General features: G+C 38.7%; 2 protein-coding genes across 4 annotated transcripts; one reads left to right on the forward strand and one right to left on the reverse strand.

Moving 5' to 3' along the window:
• Window positions 1–4,303: 4,303 nt before the first annotated feature.
• On the reverse strand, window positions 4,304–12,780 carry LOC138004336 (uncharacterized). Its single transcript, XM_068850817.1, has 4 exons — window positions 12,643–12,780; window positions 11,757–12,561; window positions 9,227–9,360; window positions 4,304–6,255 (listed from the first exon to the last, which is right to left on the reverse strand). Exons 1-4 carry the CDS (start codon window positions 12,685–12,687, stop codon window positions 6,196–6,198), a joined length of 1,044 nt encoding a protein of 347 aa, XP_068706918.1. The 5' UTR covers window positions 12,688–12,780; the 3' UTR covers window positions 4,304–6,195.
• Window positions 12,757–27,268, forward strand: LOC138004337 (protein archease-like). 3 transcript variants are annotated; one of them, XM_068850819.1, is made up of 9 exons: window positions 12,757–12,929; window positions 15,329–15,353; window positions 15,687–15,697; window positions 16,485–16,516; window positions 21,059–21,137; window positions 22,694–22,776; window positions 24,551–24,603; window positions 25,040–25,076; window positions 26,089–27,268. In XM_068850819.1, the coding sequence occupies exons 1-9, from the start codon at window positions 12,911–12,913 to the stop codon at window positions 26,176–26,178; spliced, it is 429 nt and encodes a 142-aa protein (XP_068706920.1). In that variant the 5' UTR covers window positions 12,757–12,910; the 3' UTR covers window positions 26,179–27,268. The 3 variants fall into 3 exon arrangements, with proteins under 3 accessions (XP_068706920.1, XP_068706919.1, XP_068706921.1); XM_068850818.1 differs by lacking the exons at window positions 12,757–12,929; window positions 15,329–15,353 and adding an exon at window positions 15,378–15,395 and having other exon boundaries at window positions 15,634–15,697; XM_068850820.1 differs by lacking the exons at window positions 12,757–12,929; window positions 15,329–15,353; window positions 15,687–15,697; window positions 16,485–16,516 and adding an exon at window positions 20,328–20,490 and having other exon boundaries at window positions 21,063–21,137.

Raw genomic sequence — 27,268 nt, forward strand, 5'->3', positions numbered from 1 at the left:
CAAGATTTGCACCACGAATCATCATTCTTTCCCTTAAGTTACTTAATTGAAAGTTTGTTTCTTGCATTTATCCTCTTGCGAGAAACGTCAGTTCACAAGTTTACCAAACACATTTTCTGATGTCTACTTGCTAGTAGTTTCATCGACATTCAGGATTAAGAAATTAATGATTGCTTATCCAATTTCACACCCTGTTGCATAAACGTTTCGCTTGTGCTGTGTTAATACAATTTTCTAGAGCAAAAATTCACCATCTTTAAGCTGCACCCTGTGACAACTTCATTATTTGATATGAAGAAAATCAACCAGCAGTTTCTTCGTTAATTCTGTGTGGAATAAAGCCTTGGTAACCTGGCCTTTTTCACAGGGTGTGCTGGAAATTTCATTTATTGAGCAAAGACCTTATATTTATCGGCTTTCACCTGGGGTTTAAATTATATTTATTTCTATCTCATGCAGTCTTCGATCTGATTAAAGTTTTGATTTCTTGATAATGTTGTTTTAGACATTAAAATTAAGAATAATGTAACAAGACATTAAATAATCGACAAATACTGTGAAATGACAACACTGACAAGGGGTTGAGGTAATCGTTAATTTATTTATCAATCATTAAATTTAGACATTTTCTTTATCAAGCAATAAATGGACAGAAAATGTGTCTATTTAGTCAAATCCTGCTAAGAGACCATGCCATCAAAGGATTGGTAATTTTAATTTTTTGCTTAACCCATTAACTCCCAGGGGTTCCCCATTGAAGAGTAAAATCATCTGGCCGTTTTAGGCTGGATTGGACGTCAAAAGTAAAAATGCTAATTTTGTTAAAATAAGGTTAGATACAATAAATTAAGCACTAGTTACAAAGGAAAAGTGCTTTTTTCAAACGTTTATCTTTGGCCCTTGTTACGCATTTGGGTTGATTTCCATGACCTGCAGCCTTATCATTTGTGATTTTGATTCAACTTCTCTTTTACAGCACCTACAAGTGGAGTTGGCACTGTCAAAGGTTTTGCTGGGCTTGTCATGTCCATCCTTGTCATTGCGTAAGTCTGTTTCATCACCAAGTAAAAAATAAATAGCAGTTGTGAAGTGTCGAAGGTACAAGTAAACAGCACAAAGAAATTGGCTCCATGTTCTAGTGGTTTCAACCACTGGCTGTGGTTGTATTTGTTCAAAGTAATTGCTTCCATCAGCAGCCCATGAATAGCAGCCTCCCTGTGCGCTATGTCCTTAAGTCAACCTTTACTGGTATCACTCTAGTTTTAGAACTACCGGTAATCCTTCAGTGGGAAACTCTCATTTACATTCATTGGCATACACTGTTTTTGCTATTTTTGTCTTCGTTTGACAAAATTTTCTTCATTGGCCTTTCTAAACAGTGTGTGAACAGAGCTGAAGAACTAATGGCATTCTAAAAATAGAAACATGTGCGCAAGGCTTGTATGGGAGAGGGAAGCTCTTACTCATGGGCTGCTCTTTCAGTGCATTGTCTCTCAGTGAGTGCCCCAGTGTATCATCATTATCATAGGGTTGCAGGCTTCGGAATGATCAAGAGGTTGATCAACCATTTGTTCTTTATGGATGCTTTGAAATTGTATGGAAGGTTTTTCGTGGGGCAGAGAGATGGAGTTTGGACTGGACAAGTGTGCTGTGTTGGTGTTAAAGGGGGGTGAAGGTTCGTTGTGAAGGAATTGTTTTCCGGATGGTCAGATGATAGGTAAGGTTGATGAGGGTGGGTTTAAGCACTTAGGTGTGTTTAAGGGTGTGGATATTATGCAGAAGGAGATGAAGAAGGTCAAGTGGGGGTTTTTGATGCTGGTGAAACTGGTGGCAAGGTCGAAGTTACATACAGTGGGAATTTGATTAGGGCACCAAATGCCTGCACTATAGGTGTGATGAGGTACATTAAAGGGATTTTGGATTAAAGTGATCGGGAACTTAGAGAAGAAAGGAAGTACAGTAAGGTTGTGCATGAAGAGTAAGGTAAGCGGGATGGGATTGATCATTGGGTATGATTGTGAGAAGGAGGAGGAATATGGTCTGTTTGGATATGTCAAAGTGAGTGATAAGTGCATGTTGAAGGTTGTTGGAGAGAGTGGTTGCATATGGGACAAAAAGAACAAGTACAAGAAGCGGGAGGAGAAGGCAAGGAAAGAGACATTCTGGGAGAAGAGTTTGCATGGGAAGTATAAAATGAGGGATGTCAATGAAGTGGCACAGAAAGGGATGTATTTTCATCTCGGGAGCAGGGTTTGCAAACTTGGTTTTTTGAGCCATAATTGAGGAGGATGGACATCCAAAGTGTGAAAGTGTGTAGCAAGATGGTGGAGTTGTTTGGATATGTGGCAAGTGCAGATGGAGTATCGGAAGAGGCATGATAAGATAGTTTTTAGGGCGTATTGAGAGCTGTGTTGAAAGTTTGGTGTGAAGTGTGGTACAAGGTGTTAGGAATGGTGGGGTATTACTGGAGATAGAGCAAAATCGACATTACTGTGGTGTATCGAGCAGTTTCTCAGTTTCTTGGGATAAGAATGTGGTGACTAAAGAGGTTAAGGAAATCGCCAACTACTGTTCTCCGGCAAAGGACACCAGGAAGATGCATCGGATGCATGGTTGTTTGGTTATTTGGGTGTGGTGTCTGATCACTTGGAGGGCTTTTTGAAAGATCTCTAGATCCTGGATGTGTTGGGAGGATTGCAGGACTCTGTAGTTGACCAACCTAATCATCCAGAAGATGCAAAGTCTCCCAAGTCCCGTTCTGTTCATAGAATTCAAGAGTTGTTGTTATTACTATTATATCGCTGAGTATTAGTGCTCCTCTTGTTAGGAAGATGGAAAGTCCAGTAAAATCACTGAAAATTGAAGCATATTATCACTTGATGTTAAGATGGGCCATATGAAATGTGGAGGGGAATGCTATCAGCAGTGCACTAAGAGCAAAATCACTCAATTGAACAAAACATTCAAAAGAGAATGAACTTTGATATAACCTCTAAAAACTCAAAATAATGAAAGCAAAGCCATAACGATTTGTGGATGGCAAGAGATGTATGAAAGGGATGAAATTTGGGTTCCCTTGGAGAAACCCCTGGTTGAATACCATTTCCGCCCAGAATAGTCTTTGATGTCATGTTAATTTTACTAATAAAAGAACGTCATGTTTTTTCTTCATATTATTTTTGAGTGTGATGGCTTAATAATTTGGCAAATTTGAGCTTTCATTTTTATCTAAAGGCTTTTTACTTTGAGTTTGAGTTTTGGATTTCACGGTCTGCCATTATTCACATTCCAAACTGTCCCATTGGACCTCGGAGGTTTTGCATCTAGGGAAAAGTGGCAGCATCAAAGGCTCATTAGCTTAACATTTCAGCATGTGAATGCAGCTTATTTTGTATGCAAAGCAAGGTTTTAAAAGTCTAAAAGCCCAAAACTCCCGTGCTACATATTAATTCACCTGCGCATTGTATTCTGAAACTATCGAGTCTTGCGTCATTTTCTCCTCGATCCAGCCTTTCTAAAGATTTTAAAGTTAGTAATGCTGGACCGCTGAATAGGAAAATTCCCGTTGAAATAAACAGGTGTCTTCTTGAAATCAGGGTTTTAAACTTGGCTCACTTAGTGTTTAGTAGCACTTCAACATAACTGTTCAGAGTCAAAGTGGTAAATAAGGAAACCCCCAAAAATCATGATACTGTAGCTTTGAACCATTTTCTGTTGACTGTCGTCCACGAAAATGGAATTATAATTAATTTCCGCATTCTGACGATACTGGATCATAACATTGTTCCAGTGTTTTTCCTTCCCAGAAACTACTGGTCACATTGTTCTTAGGCTAGTTATCTTACCTTTTTCTTGGTTCTTTTTTCTTTTGCAGTTTGATGTGAACAGTGTTTTGCTGAAGAATGGTGCTGTTGATTTTCTGTTTGAATAATAGTCTATTATACAGCCCAACTTCCTTATTATGTCTGTTTAGGACACTTGGCAGTTGTTGCTGGTGTGCAAATATATATTGTCAACTTGTATATTACAGCATATGTAAGCTTGAGTTATTAGTTGCAATTATGTGAGCATCATTTCAACCAATGCTTTAGTTACTTTCTTAGTTTTTTATAGACAAGTTAAGAAGTAGTTGAAAGAAATAAAGTTGTCTTCTTACTAAAGTTGTGCCCGATTTTTATTTAACCAGACACACAAGCATTCATATGCCTAATGAAATTCATAATCTGAATCACACATGAGAGAGCACAGTTTCCCTACTACTGTGTAGTTACAAACACCAGAAATCAAATTTAAGTAAAGTGAATGTATTCAAATTTTGGTCTTCTTGAAAAGAGCATGCTCTAAACAGTGTGCTAGTCCTGTTCTCCAAATGTAACTAACTAAGAGGACACAACGAAAAAAAATTAAAACTGGAGGAGTTGTGATATTGTTGCCCTCCTTGCCGTATATAACGCTGCTTAGTTGTTGAAGGAATATATCAAACACGAGAAGGAGTGTTTCATCGGATATCAAAACACCAAGAAGCGAGTTGAAAAATGAGGCAGAAGGCCGAGTTTTTTAACCGATTTTGAGGTGGTTGGATATCCAATGAAACACTCTTTCGAGTGTTTGATATTGCTTCTCAAAAGAATCAGTAGTTTAAGAGCGATTTGGGATCAAAGTTGGCGAAAGTTTATGCTAATTAAGACCACATATCCAAACTTCCTTCACGGTAGTGATTTCTTTTGTTTTTGGCTTATAAATTATTAATGAGTTTGAGAAGGTGAAAGAAATGTGGCTTGGACTTGAGGTGGTCTAAGAGCTTGTGATCTTTCTATTTTGCAAATTAAGAGATACATGTAGAAGGTGCATCAGGTTTTAGTAATGCTTTGTTGCGGAATGTTTAGGAAACCAGTGCGTTCCTAAGATTTGCTAAGTTTAGGTGGTTTCAAGAAATTGAAGATCTGACTATAAAGTCCTCGAGTGATTTTGTCCTTCCTGTAAGCGACAATAGGAGCATAAGGAAAGATGCTTGTTCGCTGACAAACCAAGGCTAGCTTGACATCCTTGAGGTGGTTCCAGCTTAAAACTCTATTCCAACAGATGTAAAGTAAAATGAAGGTGTGTTTAATTTGGTGAATCCAAAAACTGACTTCTGATAAGAAGTTTGTCTTGCCTATTCCAGGCTCTCAGATAGTGGAGGCGAGGGAACAAGAACAAACAAAAGAAATCGAGTGGGTGCTGGGGGGAGGGGCCCTCAAATCTCCATATTAAACAGTCATTGACTTGTATGTCCACTAGAGGAGCCTTTAATAGCCACTCAAACCCCCACCCCCAAAAGCAAGGGAGAATTATTTCAGTTGTCATATTGGCTGAATTTAATTATATAACGTAGTAGGGGTTCGATTTGGTTAAAGTATGATTACAGACTGAATTGGACAAAACAAAGTCCTGTTACCAATTAATCATAACTATTTCAACTTACGAGAAGAAAAAATTAATGCATTCCTTTTTCACTGTCAAATGTTACAAATTGGTGCATTTTGGAAAATCTCCAGTTTGGCAGGGTAAGTGGTTGTTGCCATGGTTATTGTGATAAATTCTGTGATTGGTGCTTATGTATTAGCTTATGTAACTGTCTGAATTCAACCCTACACAATAATGAGTGAAAAATAAAGTAGTTGCACCAATCAAATTTGAGAAAATTGTAATGGTTATGATTAACAAGAGAAATATCAGGTTGGTGGACAAAAACAAAAGATCTTTCATTATGTAACTTTTGTTTGTCCACTAGAAGTCATACATTTCTCTATTGTTATTGGTGTCCCCAGAGATTGGTTGAAAACGTCTTATTGCTGACAAAATTTCCATCTTGGATGGATAATTCATCTCAGAAGAGTTATCCATCTCTAGCCTAAATTTGGCCATTCAAACTTCACATTAAACGCAACTTAAGAAAAAATCACTGCAATTTCTGAAGGAATTTATTCAGCTGTTATTGATATAAAAGTCGTGTGAAAAAAAGCAACCATGAGTATCAATTCTGACCCTGGAAACATGGCTCCACAGAGGACAAAGAGAGATAAGGTAAGGACTGGGAGAGCCCTCTCCCCAACTTTCTGTCCCTTTCACATTCTTGCCTAGAGGATAGAGAGAATAGGCTTGGTACATATGAATGATGCAGCCTTTTTACATTTTGTCATCGTACCAAATATTTCAATTTGGGGTTTGGGTGCCTTGATCTCCTTGTGCCAATCCCCTCCTGAGACCCAGGTACTGAAAGAGAAAAAATTCAAACGGGTGATACAGCATTTCAAAGGGCATTTAACCCAAGAACTCCCGACGAATAAAATCGTCTGGTGTTAGGAAGAGTAAAATACTAACTCGGGCTGGTTGGGGTGCCAAAGGGTTAATTAAAGGAACCTTAAAAAGTGTGTTAATGAAATCTTTTACACATTTCAAACAAAGGCGTCTCGATGAAAAGTATGGAAATATTGCCACAGACAAGAAAGCAACAATGTTGCATGTAAGCCATTGGGGGCACACTGTAAAAGCAAGAGCTTATCCTGGTTTCTATAGCATCACATAACTAAGAGTACTGCCGCAGTCCACTGAATGGGATGCTAGTCTGACAGGGTTGCTCCCATATGTTGTGGGAAGCAATTAATGCACCTGGCAGTTTTTCAAAAGGTGGATAACGCTATATCCACCAGATAAATCACTATCCACCCTTTGAACAACTGGGACGTGGGCCCAGTTGTTCAAAGGCGAGATTTCTCTGGTGGAAGAGCTACTATCCGACAGTTTTCATCTGTGCGCAGATTTTGTGTTTGCTCACTTGCGAACGCGCACACTCTAAGCACATTTGAATAAAGGTGTGTAGTGACTTATCCACTGGATCAAGTTATCCGGTCTGAACAGGAAAGGAAACAACATTATACTCTTCAGTCTTGAACCAGAGACCCTGGGAAGTGAGAGTCCAACATGCTGGCCACTACAATACCATGTGTCAAGTATAAATAACAGTTGATATAGTTTTGAAGTAGCATCACTTGAGATTTGCATGGATGCCCATTGCTAACGTGAAGCTAGGGGAATGTCTGACAGCTTGATTGCTGATTGGATAATACCATACAAAATATGGGTACAGGCTGGGTTCTCAATCCTGGGTTCAATGTTTCTCATCAGTTCAGTGACAGATCAAATTCAACTTTTTTTTTTCCAGAATGACTACTTCCAAAATTTCGTCTTTAAATTTCTTAACAATTTGTATTTGCTTCTCATTTCACATCCGTAGACTGTAAATTGACTGATAAACCAGTTCATACATAATTTAATGTCACAAAACCACTCCTTGTCCCCTTCCACCCTCTCCCTTCTAAGAGTGACACTTCTAGATTTTACTCTGTCTAACGCCAGATGATTTTACTTGCCAATGGAGGCCGCTTCAGGGATGAGTGGCTTGATAACATCTTGGTCCACTCAAACACTTTTTCCCCTTCCTCCCTCTCCCTCCTGAGAGTGACACTTACAGATTTTACTCTGTCTAACGCCAGACGATTTTACTCGCCAATGGAGGCCGCTTAAGGGATGAGTGGGCTGATAACATCTAGGTCCACTCAAACACTTTGTCCCCTTTCACCCTCTCCCTTCTACGAGTGACACTTACAGATTTTACTCTGTCTAACGCCAGACGATTTTACTCGCCAATGGAGGCCGCTTAAGGGATGAGTGGGCTGATAACATCTAGGTCCACTCAAACACTTTGTCCCCTTTCACCCTCTCCCTTCTACGAGTGACACTTACAGATTTTACTCTGTCTAACGCCAGACGATTTTACTCGCCAATGGAGGCCGCTTAAGGGATGAGTGGGCTGATAACATCTAGGTCCACTCAAACACTTTGTCCCCTTTCACCCTCTCCCTTCTACGAGTGACACTTACAGATTATACTCTGTCTAACGCCAGATGATTTTACTTGCCAATGGAGGCCGCTTCAGGGATGAGTGGGTTGATAACATCTAGGTCCACTCAAACCCTTTGCCCTCTTCCCCCCTCTCCCTCCTGAGAGTGACACAGCTTTTACTCTGTCTAACGCCAGACGATTTTACGCTTCAGGGATGAGTGGGTTGATAACATCTAGGTCCACTCAAACACTTTGTCCCCTTTCACCCTCTCCCTCCTGAGAGTGACTATTATAGATTTTACTCTGTCTAATGCCAGACGATTTTACTCATCAACGGGGGTTAAAGGGTTAATTAAGACGAAGATCGAGACAAATTTAATCCCTACTAATTCAAAGGTATTTTTGCCCCGGTTTATGATTATGGAGAAATGTAGATCTGAACAAGTGTTCTTGACATCCAAAAAGAAAATTGGGAGTAACCAAGCATTTTTCATACTGGTAATTGGTGAATAATATATTTGTAAAAAGCCTTAAAATACAAAGCAGTGTATGGCATTCTTTCTTAAATTGAAGCTTAATTGTCTTTGACAAATGCATGGTTAACCCCAGTTTTCTTTTTGGATACCAAGAGTACGTACTAATAATAAGATCTACTTTCTCCAGATAGTTTTAAACCACGCTAAAATATCACTGTATTAGTAAGCATCACCGATAGGAAACCTAAGTATCTTGAGATGTGCAGAAATGTATGTGCAATAACAATAGTAGGCACCATCCTTAATGTTCAAAAAATCTATTTTTCTGTAGGCATAGTCAGAAAAAGAATGTGTGGCCTGGTTGCTTGAAGCCTGGTTAGTGCTAACCGTTGGTTAAGATGTATCGAAACGTATAGGTTTCTATGGTATTTAACGCTGGTTAGCACTAATCGTGCTTGAAGCAACCAAGGCCTGATGTTAAAAAAAAAAAGAATGACATAACAGGAACTTAAACACAGACGCACTATAAAAGGGGTCGTCGCTTCACGCTCTTCTTTTCTTCAAATTTATTCAAGATGACACAGAGACGGAAGCACTAATAGATATTTCTAGCAGGAGTAGGAGTGGAGATTAAAAAAAAAAACAACGACATAACATTTCATGACATATTATGAACACATTGCCTTAAGGGGTTTTTTTATTGCACAAATTATCACACAGCTTGGTTGCATCTTCAACTGACTGATAAATCCTTTGCATGTGCCTGGCCCTGAGGCACCATGCCTTTTACTGTGTGTCTTGTTTAAAAAAAAAACTCTTCTTAGGGTCATGACAGTTTGGAATAAAATTATTGTACTTCTACTCACTTTCTTCCGACTTTCTATGGCTTGTTGTGTCCACAACAATTCCATGGCAAGGTTGTCTCTCAGTTCATGTAGTTTATCAGGGTCATCAGGAAGGTCAAGGTCGGGTGTTGTGGAATCCTCACTTACGACTGGTTCTAAGGAAAAAGTCAATAAATAAACTCAGCGCCAAGCACGAAATTTACAACTTCCTCCAGATGATGTCTCTGAGGAAACTTTAACTTGAAAAGGTTTTTGAGAGGCTTGCCGGCTACGCTAGCCCACATATAGCACACAAATCATTGTTTTAAAACAATGTTAGTTACTGTTTGGATGTCTATTGTTTATTTGAACATATTATGATACACAGGGATTTGGGCAAACATGAAGTAATGACAGTTGCCCCATACAAAGACATCAAGAGATTCACATAACTTGGTGTTAAGGCATCACAAAGTGATCCTTTATGACCTTAGCCAGAACCTTAACCCTAACTAAAAAGTACTGCATTTTAGGCTTAAAGGCACACCTTCAAACGACAGGCTTTTCGACCGTTTGTTTTTGTCATGGTAATTGAAATTCACATTGCTTATCGTAGTGTTCTGGTTGGATTTTCATATATGAAAATTGTTCCACGGCACGTAATGACTGTAGGGTGAAAGTGGGCCTTTCAGGAGACATGGCGTGACACAACATGCATTTCATTATGGACATGTAAGGGTTTAAAGAAGAAAGTGGAGAAAGGTAAAGGATGCTATCGATCTCACACGTCTGTCGACAAGTTGATTTCAGTCTGTGGTTAAAAAATTCTGATCATGGGATAACATTTTTTGTGGCTCTGAGGTTTTGATTAAATACTACATCATGTGACGCTATTCCTTTGTTCTTCCCACGGCTGAAAATAGAAAAAAACCTGAAGAAAAGTTTCCAACTGCTTCTTATTTCCTTGGACAAGGCTTTTCCAGGGTTACCCATAAAAGCTTTGGCTGGTTATACTCCCCGTCAACATCGTTTCGTGCTTTTCTCTTTGTGCAGAGCAACAGAAAATGGCGTCAGGAGATCGGTATTTTCGAAAAACCGCAGAGCCACAAAAAATGTTGTCGTGTGATCCGAGTGTTTTAACCGCAGACTGAAATCAATGGTCTGTGAAGTGGGCTGAAGAAAAGCCCTTGTCCACGGACGTCTGAGATCGATAGTAGATGACTACTAGATAAGTTACCAGCATGTGTACAGGTACACATCTACTCAGACTTGGTCTGTACCTTTAAAATTGGGGTTTCAATAAAATTATTTGATGTCGGTTACTGATTTGACTGATTAACTGACCAGGGGCGGATCCATATAATGACTGACTCTCAGGGATCAATGAGGACAAAGTTTTTGACTGAGTGTAACCCATTCACACCTCAAACACCCCCCCCCGCCCCCCCCCCCCTTCCCTCCACCCCCCATTGGACAAGTAAAATCATCTAGTGTTAGACAGAGTGAAATCTATTAAGTGTCACTCTCAGGGGTCAATGGGTTACAGTGCTACTATGATCAAAAATCACTTCTCGTTTTTCTTCGCATTTTGAAAGTTCTTGTGCCGAATACTTGAAATACCAGACTTTATGCAATCATTTCAAGAAAAAAACTGTTTAAATTTAAGGCACTTTTTTTATTCAATGGTCTGGACACCATTACTTGGTGTGATTTTGACAGATAAGCCCCCGGAGAGCTGGATCGAGAAGAATATGATGTCATTTACTCACTAGCTTAAAAATGCACAATAGTGAACATGGCTTAATAAAATTAGTATGCACAACATGAATTTGACAATTTGAAAACTAAAAACTCTTGTGCTGCATATCCTACAATTATTAAGCCGCATTCACACACTTCATTGTTAAGCTAACTCATGAGTAAATGAAGTCACTTTCTTCTCAATCCAGATTGCTCAAAGCTGAAGAAAAACGAGAACTGATTTTTTCACCATAGTACCACCTAAAGAATCTGTCTTTAATTAGTTTAATTTAAGGAAAAAAGTGGCCGCCTTCTCTGAATGATTTAGCCAATGCTTTTCATTGGCTGTCTGTACTACCGTAATTGAAACTTTGTGGTCAATCCTGTTCACAGTTAGCTTTTAAAATCAGAAAAAAGTTGATTGGGGATAAAGATCATGAATATGATGATGTTAATAAAGTTCACCATGTGATCAAACTGGTACTACTTCTTTTCACAAGGAGATTCTTATCCACTTTCTCATTTCTTGTTGCTAAAATGCTTTTCTTCTTTTGCTTTGTGGACCAAATATAATCAAGACTCTCTTCTCAAAATAAAGTGAGGGCAGATCTAGATCACAGGTCACGGTTCACAGGTCAGTGTACATGTCACTGTGCTACAGATACATAAAAAACACCAAAAGTGTCTCCCAGCCATAATCACTCTACAAAAATGTTGTTTCAGGTCTAGGGGAAACTGTTGGCTTACTTGTTCATCAGTGGAGCAGGGACTGTGGAATGTGACCTGTGTTTCAGACCTGCCTATTAAATGAAAGGTACAATGTATATCGTACCAAATGATTTGTCAGTCATCCAACTCTCACTGAGAATTGCTTGAGTCTGTAAGTGAGGCACATTCCTTGTCACTGGCGTATCTGTCTCAGATGTGATATCATACCCAGAGTTTTCTTTGATCTTCTGCTCGTCACTTGATGTATGTCTTGGAGTACCACTCAATGGAAAATCAGGTGAAGGAAATTCAGGAAATGTTTGGAATTGTTTACCACCTGATTTGTCGAAATGCATGACCTTAGATAAAGACCTGTTATTTTCCGGGTTCCTTTCCTTTGAAGGAATAACTGGATCCTCTGGTTCCCGTTCTCGCTGATAGTCAGTTGTTATCTGTGGAAAATCTAGCTGGTTCCGGTGTGAATCCTGCACATGACATCTTTCAAAATTCAAAGTTGTTGCTGGCAAAGGACAATCTTTATCTACGTTTATTTCTTCATCGTCTTGTTCCCTGTGCATTCGAGAAAATTTAACGTTTTCATTTTCAATAGGTTGCCCTTCATTTTCTGGGTTTGTGAATCCGTGTTCAGCAATGTTACGTGAAAAATGTTTACCATCGCCAAAGACTTCATCAGCTTCAAGATCTTTCTTTTGTGTTTTTTCATCTTCACCATCTCCAGGAATACTCAAGCTCGTTGTCTCGTTTTCAGGGTTTGAAAAACGTATTTTCGAAGTCACCAATGGCAGACCAATACAATTCCTTTTCCACTGCACTACTTTTGAATCCCTTTCCAAATCCTTTAACACTTCTTCAAACTCGTTGCGAACTTGAAGCAGTTTTTTTCGAGTGAAATAACCACGAACATGTGCCTAACACAAAAAGAAAGAAAAATGATTGTCAGACTGTGGGAACAATAGGTAAGAACGAGCTGAGGTAGTTGTTGGAAATACCTGAAACGCCACAACAGCTTTCACGTAACTCAAATCGACCGCCATTTTGACACTTTCTGCGCATGCTCCTTACTCAGAGTGAAAAGGTTGGTTGATTGCAGGCGCAAAACATGGCCCTTATGAATTTGAGGGAAAGAGAAACCTGGAGAAATAACTTATGGGCCTAACATGAACGCCTTACCGAAAGAATGATGAAATCTTGGCTTAGCTAATTAGTAGCATTGTTATCTTTTTCATCCGGAGAAATTGCTTTGCTTTTGATCTGACGATGGCAGCCAAATATGAGTGTGAGTAACTTGTAGACCTCTAGATACTGGCTTGTTTCTTTGGAACTTTTTATATGAATCCCAATTCGGCTATCGCAATGTTGTACCCAATTCAAATCTCTCGGGGTTAAGATTCTTTTTGTATTTCATTTGCATAATGATGTAGCATTCGTATGGGAATATTTGGAACAAAACGTTGTATTCCCACAGGATCTGAATTCGGTACAGCATTGAGTTAGCCGAATAGACCATTTTACAGTTGTGGCTAAGTTACCAGGCCTAGCAATGGAAGCGAGGCTGCCGGTGACCCTGTTTGATACAAACCTTCTTGCTTTTGTAATGTTAATATGGGTTAATTAGCGTTACAACAACACAATTTACATGATAAAAGCAGTGAGGTCTGTATCAATGCAGGGTCACCGGCAGCCTCGCAGCCATTCATAGGCTTGGTTGCTGAGCAAACAACTGTAAAATGGCCTATTGGTCTATGTATTCTTTAGTCATTCTTTTTTTGGCTGGAACAAAATCTTTTGCCCAATTTTTGCAGAGTATTTCATACAGGTTGCAGGATCCATGTGTAAGCAGCATCTCAAATAGGGGTTTTGCTAAAAGCAGGCCCGCGGCCCGGCGGCCTGAAGGCCCAGCGGCCCGCGACCCACGGCCTGGAGGCCCGGAGGCCCGGTAGCCCACTCCTCATTTTCCACGGTTTTCCTGTCCAACGGTAAATCCACGTGCATGCACAGATCTGCATCGGGTTTGGGCGTGGAAAATGGACGACGGTGAGTTTGAATTCGTTTACCATTTTAATCATTTGAATCCTTGTTTCTGTTTGTTGTTGTAACCAGACGAAAACAACAGAGAATGACAACATTTTTCACCTAGCAACATGCAACGAAAGAAAGGATCGAAAAAGGATTGAAATGATTATTAAAATGATAAACGAATTCAAACTCATCGTCTTTCATTTGCGCGCCCAAACCTGATGCAAATCTAAGCATGCGCGTGGATTTACCGCTAGACAACAAAACTGTGTGGGCCTCCGGGCCACCGCGGACCGTGGGCCGCGGGCCGCTGGGCCGCTGGGCCGTGGCGGGCCGTGGGCCGCGGGCCTGCTTTTAGCAAAACCCTCTCAAATAGTGCTTACTTAAGCCTTAACACCCATTTTAAACAGCATTGTTCAACACTATTTAAGTCTAAGCACCCATTTTAAAAAGGTTAGCTTACATGAAGTAATCGGCCATCACAACAATAATTGAAAGCTAATCTTTTTAAAATGGGTGCCTAGACTTAAATACTGTTGAACAATGCTGTTTAAAGTGGGTGTTGAGGCTTAAGTAAGCACTATTTGAGATGCTGCTTACACATGGATCAACAGTATGCATTCGAAATAGTATTTTTAGGGTAGTCCATTTGGGTAGTCCATAGGGTACTCCATGGAGTAGGGCTCCGCGTTTTGTCCTCTCCCGTAAAGGCTGGTTTACACATACGACGCAAGCATAAGCACAAGCAACATACGCAGGCAGGGACACCCTCAAAAGATGCCGGCTCTGAAACTTCATTAAACGAAAGACAAAGACTGAAACTGCAACACCTCAACTAATTAAACAATAATGATGATAATGATTACTGGTGCAGGAGGTCTTGATTCACTCAGTCTGTTGTACTGACAGTGTCAACATTATTATAATTTACAGATTTCCAATATTTTGGAAAACAGCGATTGTGTTCAAAAAATAATGATTAGAATTTTTGAAGAATAAGCAAATTTCCAGGGCTGATCGCGAAGGTGTTTGTTTTCATAAATTGCTACCACCATGATCTTGAAGGCATGCTGAGATTCTATTGGCTGATACTGGGAAAGTACGCCAGGCTAACTATGACATTTCATTTTATTTTTTGACCAGAAACAAAACAGACTGTCTCTTAGATCTTGGCCAAGCTAGAACATGGCAGTTTTCTTTCAGACATTTTTTTCCCAAGGAGCTGTCCCGAGACATCACCAGCAAGCCAGTTCATTTAACCAAATTGATATATATTGACAGTACTGGACAAGGCATACATTGAGCTTTGGTCTAATTAAGTCAACAGGTAATTTCCGAGTTCATGTCTGCCTCCTCTTCAAAGTGAGGCTAAGTGCGAAGTTTTTGTGATGGTGATTAGTTCTACTTTACACATGAATGAAAACTAATTTTTATAAGAAAAACTTGGCACTAAGACTCGTTTTGAAAAGGAGGCAGACATGAACTCGGAAGTGGCCTATTAGAATGGCATTCATGTTACAAACAGGCCAGAAGAAGCACCTTCTTGGCTTTCTTTGATAATAGCTTCAGAGCTAAAGGAACTTCCTAGTACCAGCTGTAAAAAAAGTGTGTTTTAAATTTTAAGTTTTAAATTTATTGATCTTTTTTCTGTTATTTCAGATTTAGACCATACTGCTGATGTCCAGTAAGTTTTTCTTAAGGTCATATATATTTTAGTTTCATAATGGTAATAAAGATTTTTGATTTCCACATTCATGATATTTAGATGAATTCCATCTTGAAACAAGAGTTAGTCCCCGTCTTGAAAGAGACAAAAAGATTGATGTTGTCATCACGTCAAGACTGTTTCTTGTTGTTTCCAGGAAGAAATTTATGTATTTAACATTCTGATACAAAGTAGTTTGGGGAATGGTCAACAAGTTTTGACGTTTTACACACTACTGGTATTTGTTTTGATTGTAAAGGTGACAAGCTCAACTTTTTTTTCTAATATTCTTCCTTTGTACTCCTTTTTCAGGCTTCATGCTTGTATCCTTTGCACTAAAGGCCTGTTTTGTTTATAACAGGAACTGTATATGAAGTATTTAATTTTCAGATAATAAATAAATTATTATTTCAGCCTTAAGTGACTTAACTTTCCGAGACCTTCGCATAATTTCTTTTATCTTAAGGACATGCAAGGAAAGTACAGACTATACTGAAATGATGTAGATCATGTTTTTTCCACCATCCTAAACACAATCGGTTTTGGTCGAAGTGGTTGTAGTTTTCCAGTGGCACAATTTCTGATTTTCTACAAGTTGGAAACATGGTAATCATCCCCAGAAATTCATTATTGAATCCAATTTCATGCCTGACCAGTGCAAAAAGCTAGCAAAAATGATATGAAGGCTACTCGATGTTTTTGTGAACCAATCTCAACCATTGTTATTAATGAGATACTGAGAAAAGGTGATAAATGAAAGCAACTAAAGATGGTTTTCTCCTCGTAAAACACGACCTGATGGTTTAAAATTGTGCTTGATTCTTAATGGGTATATTTCCAGGGTATTCTACAAACGGAAAGATAGGATGTTTCATTTTGCACTCTGGATTTGGAACGTTTTTGTTGAACCCAAGACAAAGCTGAATTTGCTTCTTGTAGAGAGACTAATTGAGAAGAAAAATCTTCAAGCTTCAAGTCAACTTGTGTTGTAGATATTGGTAGTACACTACATTGCCTGGCTGTAATGTTAAATGGTGTATTCTCATGTAATTTTTGTGAGTTTGTTCCTTTACACAAGGCCTGTTTCTTTTATTTTTTTGACAAAATAAGGGGGTGATGATCTGAAGGAGGCTTTTGAACAGGTACTGAAGAAATAAAAAATTAATGTTATAATTTTGTCTTTGTATGCGTCAAATACTATAATCATGTATAATCAATACTGTAACAGTAAACACCCGCATATAAGAACAAGTGGATTAAGAACATCAGGCTGAAATTCAGCTTGGTAAGTAAAACATGTTCTTAATACAAAGGGAAAGGGAATTAGGATAAGGAAACAATACAGTACAGTAACTTAAATCAAAGTACTATCGTGCTCAGGACCATTACAAACTATAAAATATATTATTACAAAACAACATTGTATGTTTAACTTAATTAAACCTCTAGTAATATATAATTTGAACTATTTCTGAAACCAATTTTAAGAACATTTTAAGAACACTTTCAGGCTGATTTCTCACTAAGCACCCCTCAAATAAGAACATGATCAGCCATAGACCTGAAAAAAGACTAGTTTTCTTTACTGTGTTTACTGTATGTATCTTGAATTTTATTATATGCTCAGTGATGTTTTGTACAAAATGTACCACTCTTGAAAATCCTGGTTTTAGTTGGTGTTACCCAAAGTTGCCCATCCATGGGAAACTGAAGATTCATAAAGATAATCAAAGGGAAAATTAAGCAAGGAGTAATTACGGAAAAGAGGAAACTGTCAATGACATTAAAAATTTTATGTCATTGATAATAATTAATAATTATTGTTTATTCAGTGAGATTCTTTTTAAGGGAATAAGGGATAGATCTCTAAAAGACTGTAATAAAATATTATAATAATATTACTGGGTAAGCAAACTCGTGATCTTTCACAGCCTAAACCCAATGACCCCATTAAAATCATTACTTTACATTTATTTCCATCAAATATATAAAGACAATTTACAAAACCTGCATATAGCATTGACTAATCTTGGTGGTTATTAAATAAACATTAAACATTAAAAGCTAAAAGATTACAATATTGCTACTATATTACTACAGTATAAGATTATGATATGCGGTTGTAAGCAAAATTTATACTTTAGTGAAATACTTAGCTTTAAGGTACAATTGTAATGATTATTGTTTATATTAAAGAATGGGTGTCAACATAATAGTCCTCAATTCCAAGTGCAGTCAGAAGTAATTTACGAAGTTTTCTTTTAATACCATGCTCTTTTCATTAGCTTACGCCAGTCAGGGTGTAGACAGTTCCACAATCTCTCACCAAACACAGTGAAGGTTTAAGTTTCACACGCAGTCTACATTCCCGAATATAAAACTTCTTTGCGGAAGACAAATGCGTATTATATGCATGAAATCAGATGAATGAATAATGGCAGTGGGAGTTAGACTTAATAGATTTTACTTGTCAATGGTGGGGTGGTTGAAGAGGCAATGGATTACAGTCAAAATACTCAGAGTGTACCGCCTAATATTCGAGAATAATTTTGATGAACTGCCAATGTACTGCTGATTTGAATATTGTAATCATCCAACTGTAGTCCAAGTGCCACCTCATTTGAAATGTTATTGATTATTTATGCAGTGTTCATGTGCAAAGGTTGGTGCATTTTTGGGGCTTCCTCTGCTCACGGTTGTGTCTGTCATGGCTTTCGTCAAATTTTTTTGTCGCGAACTTTTGTTAATGGAATTAATGGACAGCAAATCATATAGAGTACAGATGCTTTCGAATAGAAGCCTGATGCCCATTTCAGCTGTGAAAATGCTGGGCTTTTGTAGCTTCCAGATTATCATCATGCATCATGCATGTACTTCCTCCCACCGCCAATTGTAAAGGGAATATTAAATTATTGTATATGCCCTTCTGCATGTCCTGAATTGAGCTAGAGTTTTGCTAACATGAGTGGATATCTTTAACCCTTTCACTCCTGTGGGGTTCCCCATTGACGAGTAAAATCGCCTGGCGTTAGACAGAGTAAAATCTATAAGTGTCACTCTTGGGAGTGAAAGGGTTAATGGGGACATAGTTTTTGAGTGAATCTAGCTGTTGTTAACCCTTTCACTCCTGTGGGGTTCCCCATTGACGAGTAAAATTGTCTGGTGTTAGACAAGTAAAATCTATAAGTGTCACTCTTGGGAGTGAAAGGGTTAATTCTCCTCAAGTTATATCCCCTGTTTGGTAACCTTGGTTAGATAAATGCAGAATTTCCCCTCTTATGTGGATAGGAAGCACTTTACCAGGCAAGCACATACATCAGCTGCAGCTCTCGTCAAATACAAACTGATCAATGATCTATATTTGAAATAAGATCACACTCGGGCTACAGTTGGATGATTACAATATTCAAATTACATTTGGAAGTTTGAAACAAATAATGCAGTCCATTGGCAGTTAATCAAACCTATTCTCGAATATTAGGCAGCATGCGCTGAGTATTTTGACTGTAGCATAAAACCTAGCCTCTCGCTCCTTCATGAAGACAAAACTAAGAAATGCTCGTGAACTGGAGGTTGGAGCTCTGTTAAAGGTGGAGTTAATGAGTCCTGTTAAAGATATAATTGTTATTTTTTTGTGGCAAAAGCACAAAGAGACAATCTGTTCATTGATTTGCAGTTTTTTAGACAAGTTTTCTTTTAGGTTTGGCCTTGCGCACGATGTTGCTTATCACTGTGATATTCTATGATTTACTCAAGTTTGGTTATGTTTTATTGTCCACAGATGCCCACTTAGTTTGTGATTAGTCCAAATGTGTGTTGACAGAAGACAAAACTTTTGGTATTTTCAAGCTAAAGGCACATTAATTTTACCAGCGCGAAGGGAGACTTAAATTAATTTTTAAAAACACTCACAAATCCGCACTTACGGCGTAACAAACAAGTTGATCGTGCCTTTCGTGCCCTTTGAACAGGGAATCCAAATATCGTGCATTTCGTGCCTTGTTCTCGTTCACCGATCGCGCCTATGGAGTCTTGTTATCGTTCCATGATTTCGTGCTTTTCGTGCCTTCGTTTGTACATCGTTCCTTTCGTGCCTTAATTTGCATATTTCATACATCGAGCCCTTTATCGTTCCTTTCGTGCCCAGATTTTTCGCGCGAAAGCCGTCGCGTTTATAACATTTGCTGTAACTCCCATTTGATGCCAAAAAAAAAAAGACAAAAATAAAAGTAATGAATGGAAAATCATGTCTCAGTATTTTCTTTTGGTAATCCCATTGAACAGTTATACAATCTGCGTTTCCTTGCACGACGCCGCAAATGCAGTAAGTACTCGTAGTATAAAAGGATGAACACTGTCAAACAGAAAGAGTTGCCGCAAGATCAACAAGTTTGCACGAGGTGAGTTTTGTCCCTGTCTTCGCTTTAAAAGAAAACTTCTCACTTACTTTGCTTAACTATTTGCTAAACTTCATTTAATATGATAAAGATGAGCTGAGATTGTTTCTGCAAAGCAACTTTTGGAAAGCCAATTTAGCGCTTATCGGAAATTTAATCTCGGCTGCAACAGGCAATCAAAATTATGGTTGGATTGTTAAAATCTTTTCTCGCAAACCTCGATTGGCATTTAGTGTGCTTTCGATTGGGAAATCCGGATTTAGATCTTAAAATCCGGATCTTTTGACGTCTTTAATCTACAGAAGGGTCGATTTGTAAATTACGGCGGATTCTCGGGTAACTCAACGATCAATTCGCTCGACACTTGATATAATGATATCGCTGGCAATAATTCAGACAAAGAAACAAGAGGTCCAATGGTAAACAAACAGCCCAACAGAACACAATTTTCATGAATGTCTTCTCGAACGTTTCAGCCCGGTTTCGGTTTTGGGCGCGATTGAGTATTTCTTTGGTCACGTAAGCCTGCGAGCGCAGGTTTATGGTCACGTGGGCACGAAAGGATCGGGCACGATGGGCACGACAGCTGAGAACGATAAGGCACTATTTGCTCTTAAGGAACGAAAAATAGAACGCATTTGACGAAGTGGGAACGATAGGAACGATAAGAACGGGAACGAAAGGCATCATTTAGACCACAAAGATGAATTTTTTGGGTGGTAAGTCAGCGTGACATTGTAAACAAGACCTTTTATCTTTAACCCTGCTTTAAAGAGAAAAGAACTGACTCGTAACGGTAAACACGATCTATGTGCATGGATTTTTTGCCACGATCTTCGTCTATTTTTCTTTTAATACGGAAATTAAGAGGATTAAGTCCGGAGCGTTTTTCACTAAGCAGAGGGAAATTTTTGAACCTGGCTTTTTGCGGACTCTGATCTCGATTGCCCGGGTGCTCGGCAATAAACAACCATCATTTACAGATTGCACATACTTTCTACAATATTTTCCCAAAATTTTACGACCCTAACCTTATTATAAGCGCCAAAATTGAGAGTTTTCTAATGTCACTCAAAATGTTACGCGAGTGGTAACCAACATCATGCGCAAGGCCGTTTTCTATAATGTTTCAGATTGTGGTGGTAATACCATAACTTGTTTTAAATTAGGAGTCTGAGAATACTTTTTTCTTGAAACAGACATGTTGTGCATGAGATCTTTTTTAGTTCAATGGGATTTGTCTTAATTTTTGCAATTGAAATACTCATTTATGTGATTTTTGTTAAGGTAGCAATAGCAATGTTTGGTTACATGACGGATTTAGAGTCTGTGGATATAGAAAGATCAGAAGAAATCACAGCGGAAGGTATCCCAAGATTTCTTGAGTACTGACTGTTAGTAGTTTGGCTAGCTAAATTCAGGGCAATGCTTAACCCATTGACTCCTGCTGGGGGTTCCCCATTGATGAGTAAAATTGTCTGGCATTAGGCAGAGTAAAATTGGTGTTGGCCAAGGAGTTTCTTGCTTGAGTTCCTAGTACCGGTAATTGCGTTGCTCGTCTGGCCCACTCATTAATTCGCTGCTGTATTCAAAACTTTTACTTCTTTCTTTGCTGTTTTTGGTAATTACAATATTCCACTGGAGGCGTGGTGGCCTCATGGTTAGTGTGCTCGACACCGGATCGAGTGGTCTGGGTTCGGGGCCTGGCTGGGGACATTGTGTTGTGTTCTTGGGCAAGACACTTTACTCTCACGGTGCCTCTCTCTACCCAGGTGTATAAATGGGTACCGGCGTAATGCTGGGGGTAACCCTGCGATGGACTAGCATCCCATCCAAGGGGGAGTATAAATACTCCTAGTCGCTTCATGCTATGGAAACCGGAGATAAGCGCTGGCCTGATGAGCCTTCTGGCTCATAAGCAGAGACTTTACCTTTACCTTTACTGTTTTATTCAGTATGTGACTGTGCCTTTGGTTTGGGTCTGCTTACGTTGTGTTTACCATGTGCAATGTATACCTGCCTCATGACACATCACTTTCTGGTTTGACTGACCTTTACGCTCCAGAGCTTCCATGCTCACCTGGTGTAGATGAGTGATAAAAAATGTGACTTTGAGTAATTTTGATTTGAGATGTGTAGAGTTTAACTTTCAATATGAGATTTTACTACCCCATCAGTAAAATATGGTTAAAGGAACGTGACCGTACTGAAAGGGCTATTCATGTCATGATAGTTATCTTCGTGTTCTTTGTAGTCGGTCATTCAAGGTCATAATATCAATGGTTTTGTTGTAAATAAAATGAGGACATGAAGACTTTGTTCGTGGATCTCAGATTATAACATACACCTTCATTGGCCAAATCTGTTAAGGCCTAATTCATTACCGCTAAAGAGCATGTGTAATGCCTACCTGCTACATAGTACTTAGAACCTGTGCAACTGGCTACTTTAATAGACAGGGTCTAGCAATAAAAGCCTCAGTTAGTCTTCCAAGGTTCACTTGGCTGTTTGCAATTTGTTAAAGTTTTTCCCCTCCTTTCTCTCCCTCTCTTTGGAGATGGGTTGGTTATATCGCTTTGCCTTCATTAAAATTGGGTCACTCCTGCGTGATGTGGTTAAGTCTGTGCAGCGACTTCCCCCAAGCTTTGCCTTTGTACATTGCTCGCTAACCAATACTCTTTTCCGATCCAGCACGTGCTGTTTACCACTCAGCTCATAGTGCTGGGGAGATACAGTAAGTGAGGTTGTTTTATGTCATGCAATCTGGAAGTTGCATAGGCTAACCAGCCACAAGGCAGTGTTCCCCTCAAAAAATGCCAATACGTCTGTTGTTTCATTCTATTTCGCCTTGCGTTATGCGTTTAAAAGCTAATTATGTTGATACCAAGGAACAGTGACATTAACTAGGAATTGTTGTTACAGGTGATGACATCGTCAATCTCTTATTTCATTTTCTTGACGAGTTTTTGTTCCTGATGTGTGCAGATCCATACTTCATCGTCAAGGTATTTTAAGTAAGTTATTTTACTGCCATGAGCAGCATGGTCCAGCTGTAAGAGAATTACATTGAGTTTGATCAGAAACCCATAAGGGTTGAAACGTGTAACGGTCCCTTGTGTTCTGGGAAACAAGCTTCTGAATATTCAATTTGAAAAGTACCATATTTGGAACAACAAGAGAGAGGGCTTTCCAAATATGGTACCTAGCACTGAAACATTCAACCAATCAGTTCACACTGAATATTTGGAAGCCGTGAACGCGCGTTACACGTTTCAACCCTTATGGGTTTCTGGTTTGATTCAATTGTCCAGTCTACTTACTGGTTCCATTTCCAGTCCTAGTTTAATTAACTCCTTAACTAACTTTCATGTGACACAATACAGCTTGCCATCTGGTGGAGGGTGCTGGCAACAACAACAGCAATAATAATAATAATAATAATAATAATAATAATAATAATAATAATAACAGACCTTTTGGGATGTCCTGCTGTATGCAGACCACGTGGTAGTGAGAGCCAACGGGATGGATGCTAGGGTTTTGGACCACAAGCGGAAGATTGTCACCATCTTAGAGATGAGTTGTCCATGGGTGGACAACAGAGCTGCAAAAGACCAGGATGAGACAGAGAAGTATGCCTTCTTGCGGCTGGACCTAAAACAACAGTTCAAAGGATACCACATAGACCAGCACAACGTCATTCTAGATGTACTGGGAGGATACTCCAAAGGACTTGAGAGAACTGTTAGGGTTTTAGTAGGAAGGAAGAGTAAAGGAGTCTTGATAAAGATGCAGAAGTCCGTGTTAGCTTCAAGTTTACACATTGCGCGCCACTTCAAAATAATGACATAGGAGAAGACACGTGATATCTCAGAGAAGGAGATTTGAATTTTTTTTTTTCCTTCAAGGTCTACTTAGAAGACATTTCAATGTATTAGTTTCTATAATAAGTTTTTATTTTAATTTTCTTATTTCCCGTTGGCCTTTAGGTTACGCAACAGCACCCTACTGTGCTTTAGCTATCATTTAGCATACATACGTTTGCATTGCTACTTTTATAATAATAATAATAATAATAATAATAATAATAATAATAATAATAATAATAATAATACTACTACTACTACTAATAATAATAATATTATTATTATTATTATTTTATCGTCAGCCTGGTTCAACTCCTTGTCACCACCAGCCAAGTGATCAGCTTCAATCAATCAATCAATTTATCTATATTTGCCTCAATACTAAATAACATTAATTATGCCTCAATACTAATTAACATTATTAGGGTGTTAATATTATATAGGGGACCTAGAGTCCTATTGTATTATCACCTGCCCTTGGGCGAATCACAAAATAAATAAATAAATAAATAAACATTAAGTGAAAAAAAAAAACCAGCTAGTGGCGAGGAGACCTCTAAAAAAACCATAGGGCTTATGCTGAGAGATTTCCTTGGTGATATGTGAATAAGAAATCAATTACAGCAAAAGGTGAGCGTAGAAAACAAAATGAAAAAAAAAATCGAACTGCTGCGGCTGCCTCTCACCAGTCAAGATTTTAATCAAGAATCACAGCTCAAGATCTAAATCCTGCGAAAGAAATTCTGGTACTGTGGAACAGAAAACAAGCATGAAATTACAAATTTATTTCCCCACTGAAAATGATTACACTTACCTTACTGTTTAGTGCATTGTTAACTTGCACTCTAGAACGAAGAAAAAACAAAGAAAACCCCTTAAGTTTAATATTGATTTTGCTATGTTTTTTGAATAGGAGGTTGAAATTTTAGAATTTGACAAAGAAAATTTCAAGATAAGGGCAGTTGGGTAAGGTGACAATTAAAATGATTATGTCATTGTACAGTAATTTTTAGGTCAAAATTGCACATACGAATTAACTACAGTTACAGCAGCAACTATGCTGCAAAACAATAGCTTCACTGAGGAAAGAGGATCCTGTTACACATGTGGCATGCATCTTAGAGTAGTTTTTTTGGCCATGCTCTTCAAAAACTATGACATGAAATGACTAATTCCTTACCTTTTCTTCAAGCCTGTATCATTTAGTTGCAGAATACTTCCATATTGTATTACACAAATTAGGTGGAAATAACGTTTGATTCTTGTGCTGTTGCAAATTTATGTTTTGGCCATCATTTCTTTCTATTTTTACTGCCAAAAAACTGATAGATGCCTCAGCTGCAAACCCCAATGACTTCCTGTTCAAAACCTCCCCTTCTTGTTTTTCTTTCCTTCTTTTTAGGAGGGGTGAAGAATTTGACCTCAGCAAACATCCTCAGGTTGGTAGACGGTAATGAATTTAGTTATGAATTTATGTAGCGCATTTTCTATTTACGTATTCAATTGTGCTTAACAAGTACAATGTAATCAATCTATGGGTGACATCGGTCGTCAGCATATACAGGAGCCTCTGGCAGCCACTATCAGTCTATTAGCAATCTCAGCCAACCTATGAATGAATGAAATGAGGCGTGAACTCTATGCACTTCTCTTTGCGAACAGTGTCTGGGTTCTTTTGCATCCCTCAGAATTAATCAACAAGTGTTCTGAGACGGGCCTACAGTTTAATCTTTCTTATCCGAGAAGACTACAAAGTCTAACCATTTACAGATGTCATTACAAAGGCAGCACTTTCTCTTCAGTTGTTTATTTAAAGTGGTACTATGATCAAAAAATCAATCTTTTTTTCTTTCGGTTTCAAAGCTATGTTAACTAAACACTTAAGTGACCCATATGTTAAGCCTTAAATTTCAAAAAGACACTTGTTTATTTTAACTGGAATTTCCTATTCAATGGTGGCTGGATCAAGGAGAAAATGACGTCAAAGACTCAATAGTTTAAGGATGCAATGCGTTTGTACGCGACTGAGTTAATATGCAGCACCGGAGTTTCGAGCTTTCAGATAGTGAATGACTTCACTTTTCCCAAGATCCATCCCTCTGAGGTCCAATCGGTCAGTTTTGAACGTGAGTGAAGGCGGATCGTGAAATCCAAAACTTACACTCAAAGTTAATAGCCTTTGGATAAAAATCAAAGCTCTAAATGTTGCCTTGCAGGTGTTTTAAAAGCAAACACACTTTTAAAATCTGAAGGAAAAAAAGGAAGTAATTTTTTTTGTCATTATAGTACCACTTTAAAGACCCTGAGTGTTGGTACGGCCGAAGTTTCAATCCCGCAACCTCCCTCAACTGTGAACTGTGGTCTAGATGTATTAAGTCTGTCATTTTGACAGTAACATTTTTTGCAAATTCTATGATAAATTTCATTTTATCTGGATGTTGTTTCCTCTAGGGCACGGAAGTTAAGGCCATTACATACTCCAACATGCAAGTTCACGATTATGACGACAAGCATGAGGTCTACGTCATCATTGATATCTAAGATGCAATAAAATGAAAATTGTTATGCCGGTATACAATGCAGATGTGTACACGCAGTGATTTCTCAGGATATTCATCGCAACCAATTTGTCACGGGAAAAGGTGTTGATGCACTTGGGGATTTTTTTGCACACGATTATGATGTCACTGCAGCCATGTTTATGTCTAGACAAAGAGGCGCCTGGGCCCAGTTGTTCGAAAGCCGATTAACTTAATCCAGGATTAGCGTAAACGTTTGTTTCATGTTTTCAACTTTTTGGTCAAAGTTTGTTTTGCATATTTTTGTTTTTCAAGATTGACTTCTTCTAATGTAAAGTTTGGTCGACTATCATCGTTGACCAGCATTTGGGAGTAGAGAAATAAACTCCTTGGTTAATTTTTAATCTGGGATTAGCGTTAAGCGGCTTTTGAACAACCGGGCCCAGCATGTTCGTGTCTCAAATGAATTTTTTGGAAATTGAACTTTGTATACAAGGTTTTCTTTTTCAGTCGAAAATCTCGATCATCTTCTTTGTGAGGAAGCTACAATCCTGGACAAAAATAGTTGAGACATTTCTTTTGGAAAATGTAGCCCCTTCGGATTAGATCACTGCTGCTCTACTGACTGAAGTCAGACGGGAGCAGGTCGTGGGACTTTAAGATGACAATTTCACGGCAATGAATATGTACAAGTACATGGAAGGGTTATGTTTTTGCAAACGTTGGCCGTGCAGCACTCATATTTCATCAGAATTAACTATTAGAGGGTAATGTGAAGTGCTATATTCTACCCCATGATTTAAACCATGTGAGCGTTAGCCCTATTCTGCACTTCACAGAGGTCAGAGGTTTTCTCTGTCCTTGTGTGGGCCCAATTCCACTAGTAGGGCTAACGCTCACATGGTATAGGTAGAATCTAGCACTTCACATTATCCCGTTTGTATCCCCAAGGGTAACATGAAACCTGAACTGAACCAAACCCGAGCCATTTTCCCTCCGGAAGGCCCAAGGTGTGTGTAACCAGAGCTGATCACACGACTTTCCGATCACTAGTTCGGATGCTATACCACTCGTGGGAACCAGGCCATTAAACTAGTTTCTTGTGACAATCA

This window comes from Montipora foliosa, chromosome 5, assembly GCF_036669935.1.
Source record: "Montipora foliosa isolate CH-2021 chromosome 5, ASM3666993v2, whole genome shotgun sequence".
In the NCBI taxonomy this organism is placed as follows: domain Eukaryota; kingdom Metazoa; phylum Cnidaria; class Anthozoa; order Scleractinia; family Acroporidae; genus Montipora; species Montipora foliosa.

Bases quoted from the DNA above. Each gene is read 5' to 3' on its own strand.
- LOC138004336 (XM_068850817.1), bottom strand. From the start codon at position 12,687: ATGGCGGTCGATTTGAGTTACGTGAAAGCTGTTGTGGCGTTTCAG. The intron at 9,361-11,756 runs GTACGATATACA...CTTTTTCCTTAG, and splicing joins GATGACTGACAAATCATTTG to AACCAGTCGTAAGTGAGGAT. The intron at 6,256-9,226 runs GTGAGTAGAAGT...TTTCTCTTTCAG, and splicing joins CCATAGAAAGTCGGAAGAAA to TACCTGGGTCTCAGGAGGGG.
- LOC138004337 (XM_068850818.1), top strand. The intron at 15,698-16,484 runs GTATCCTTTGCA...TGACAAAATAAG, and splicing joins CTTTTTCAGGCTTCATGCTT to GGGGTGATGATCTGAAGGAG. The intron at 21,138-22,693 runs GTATCCCAAGAT...TTGTTGTTACAG, and splicing joins AGAAGAAATCACAGCGGAAG to GTGATGACATCGTCAATCTC.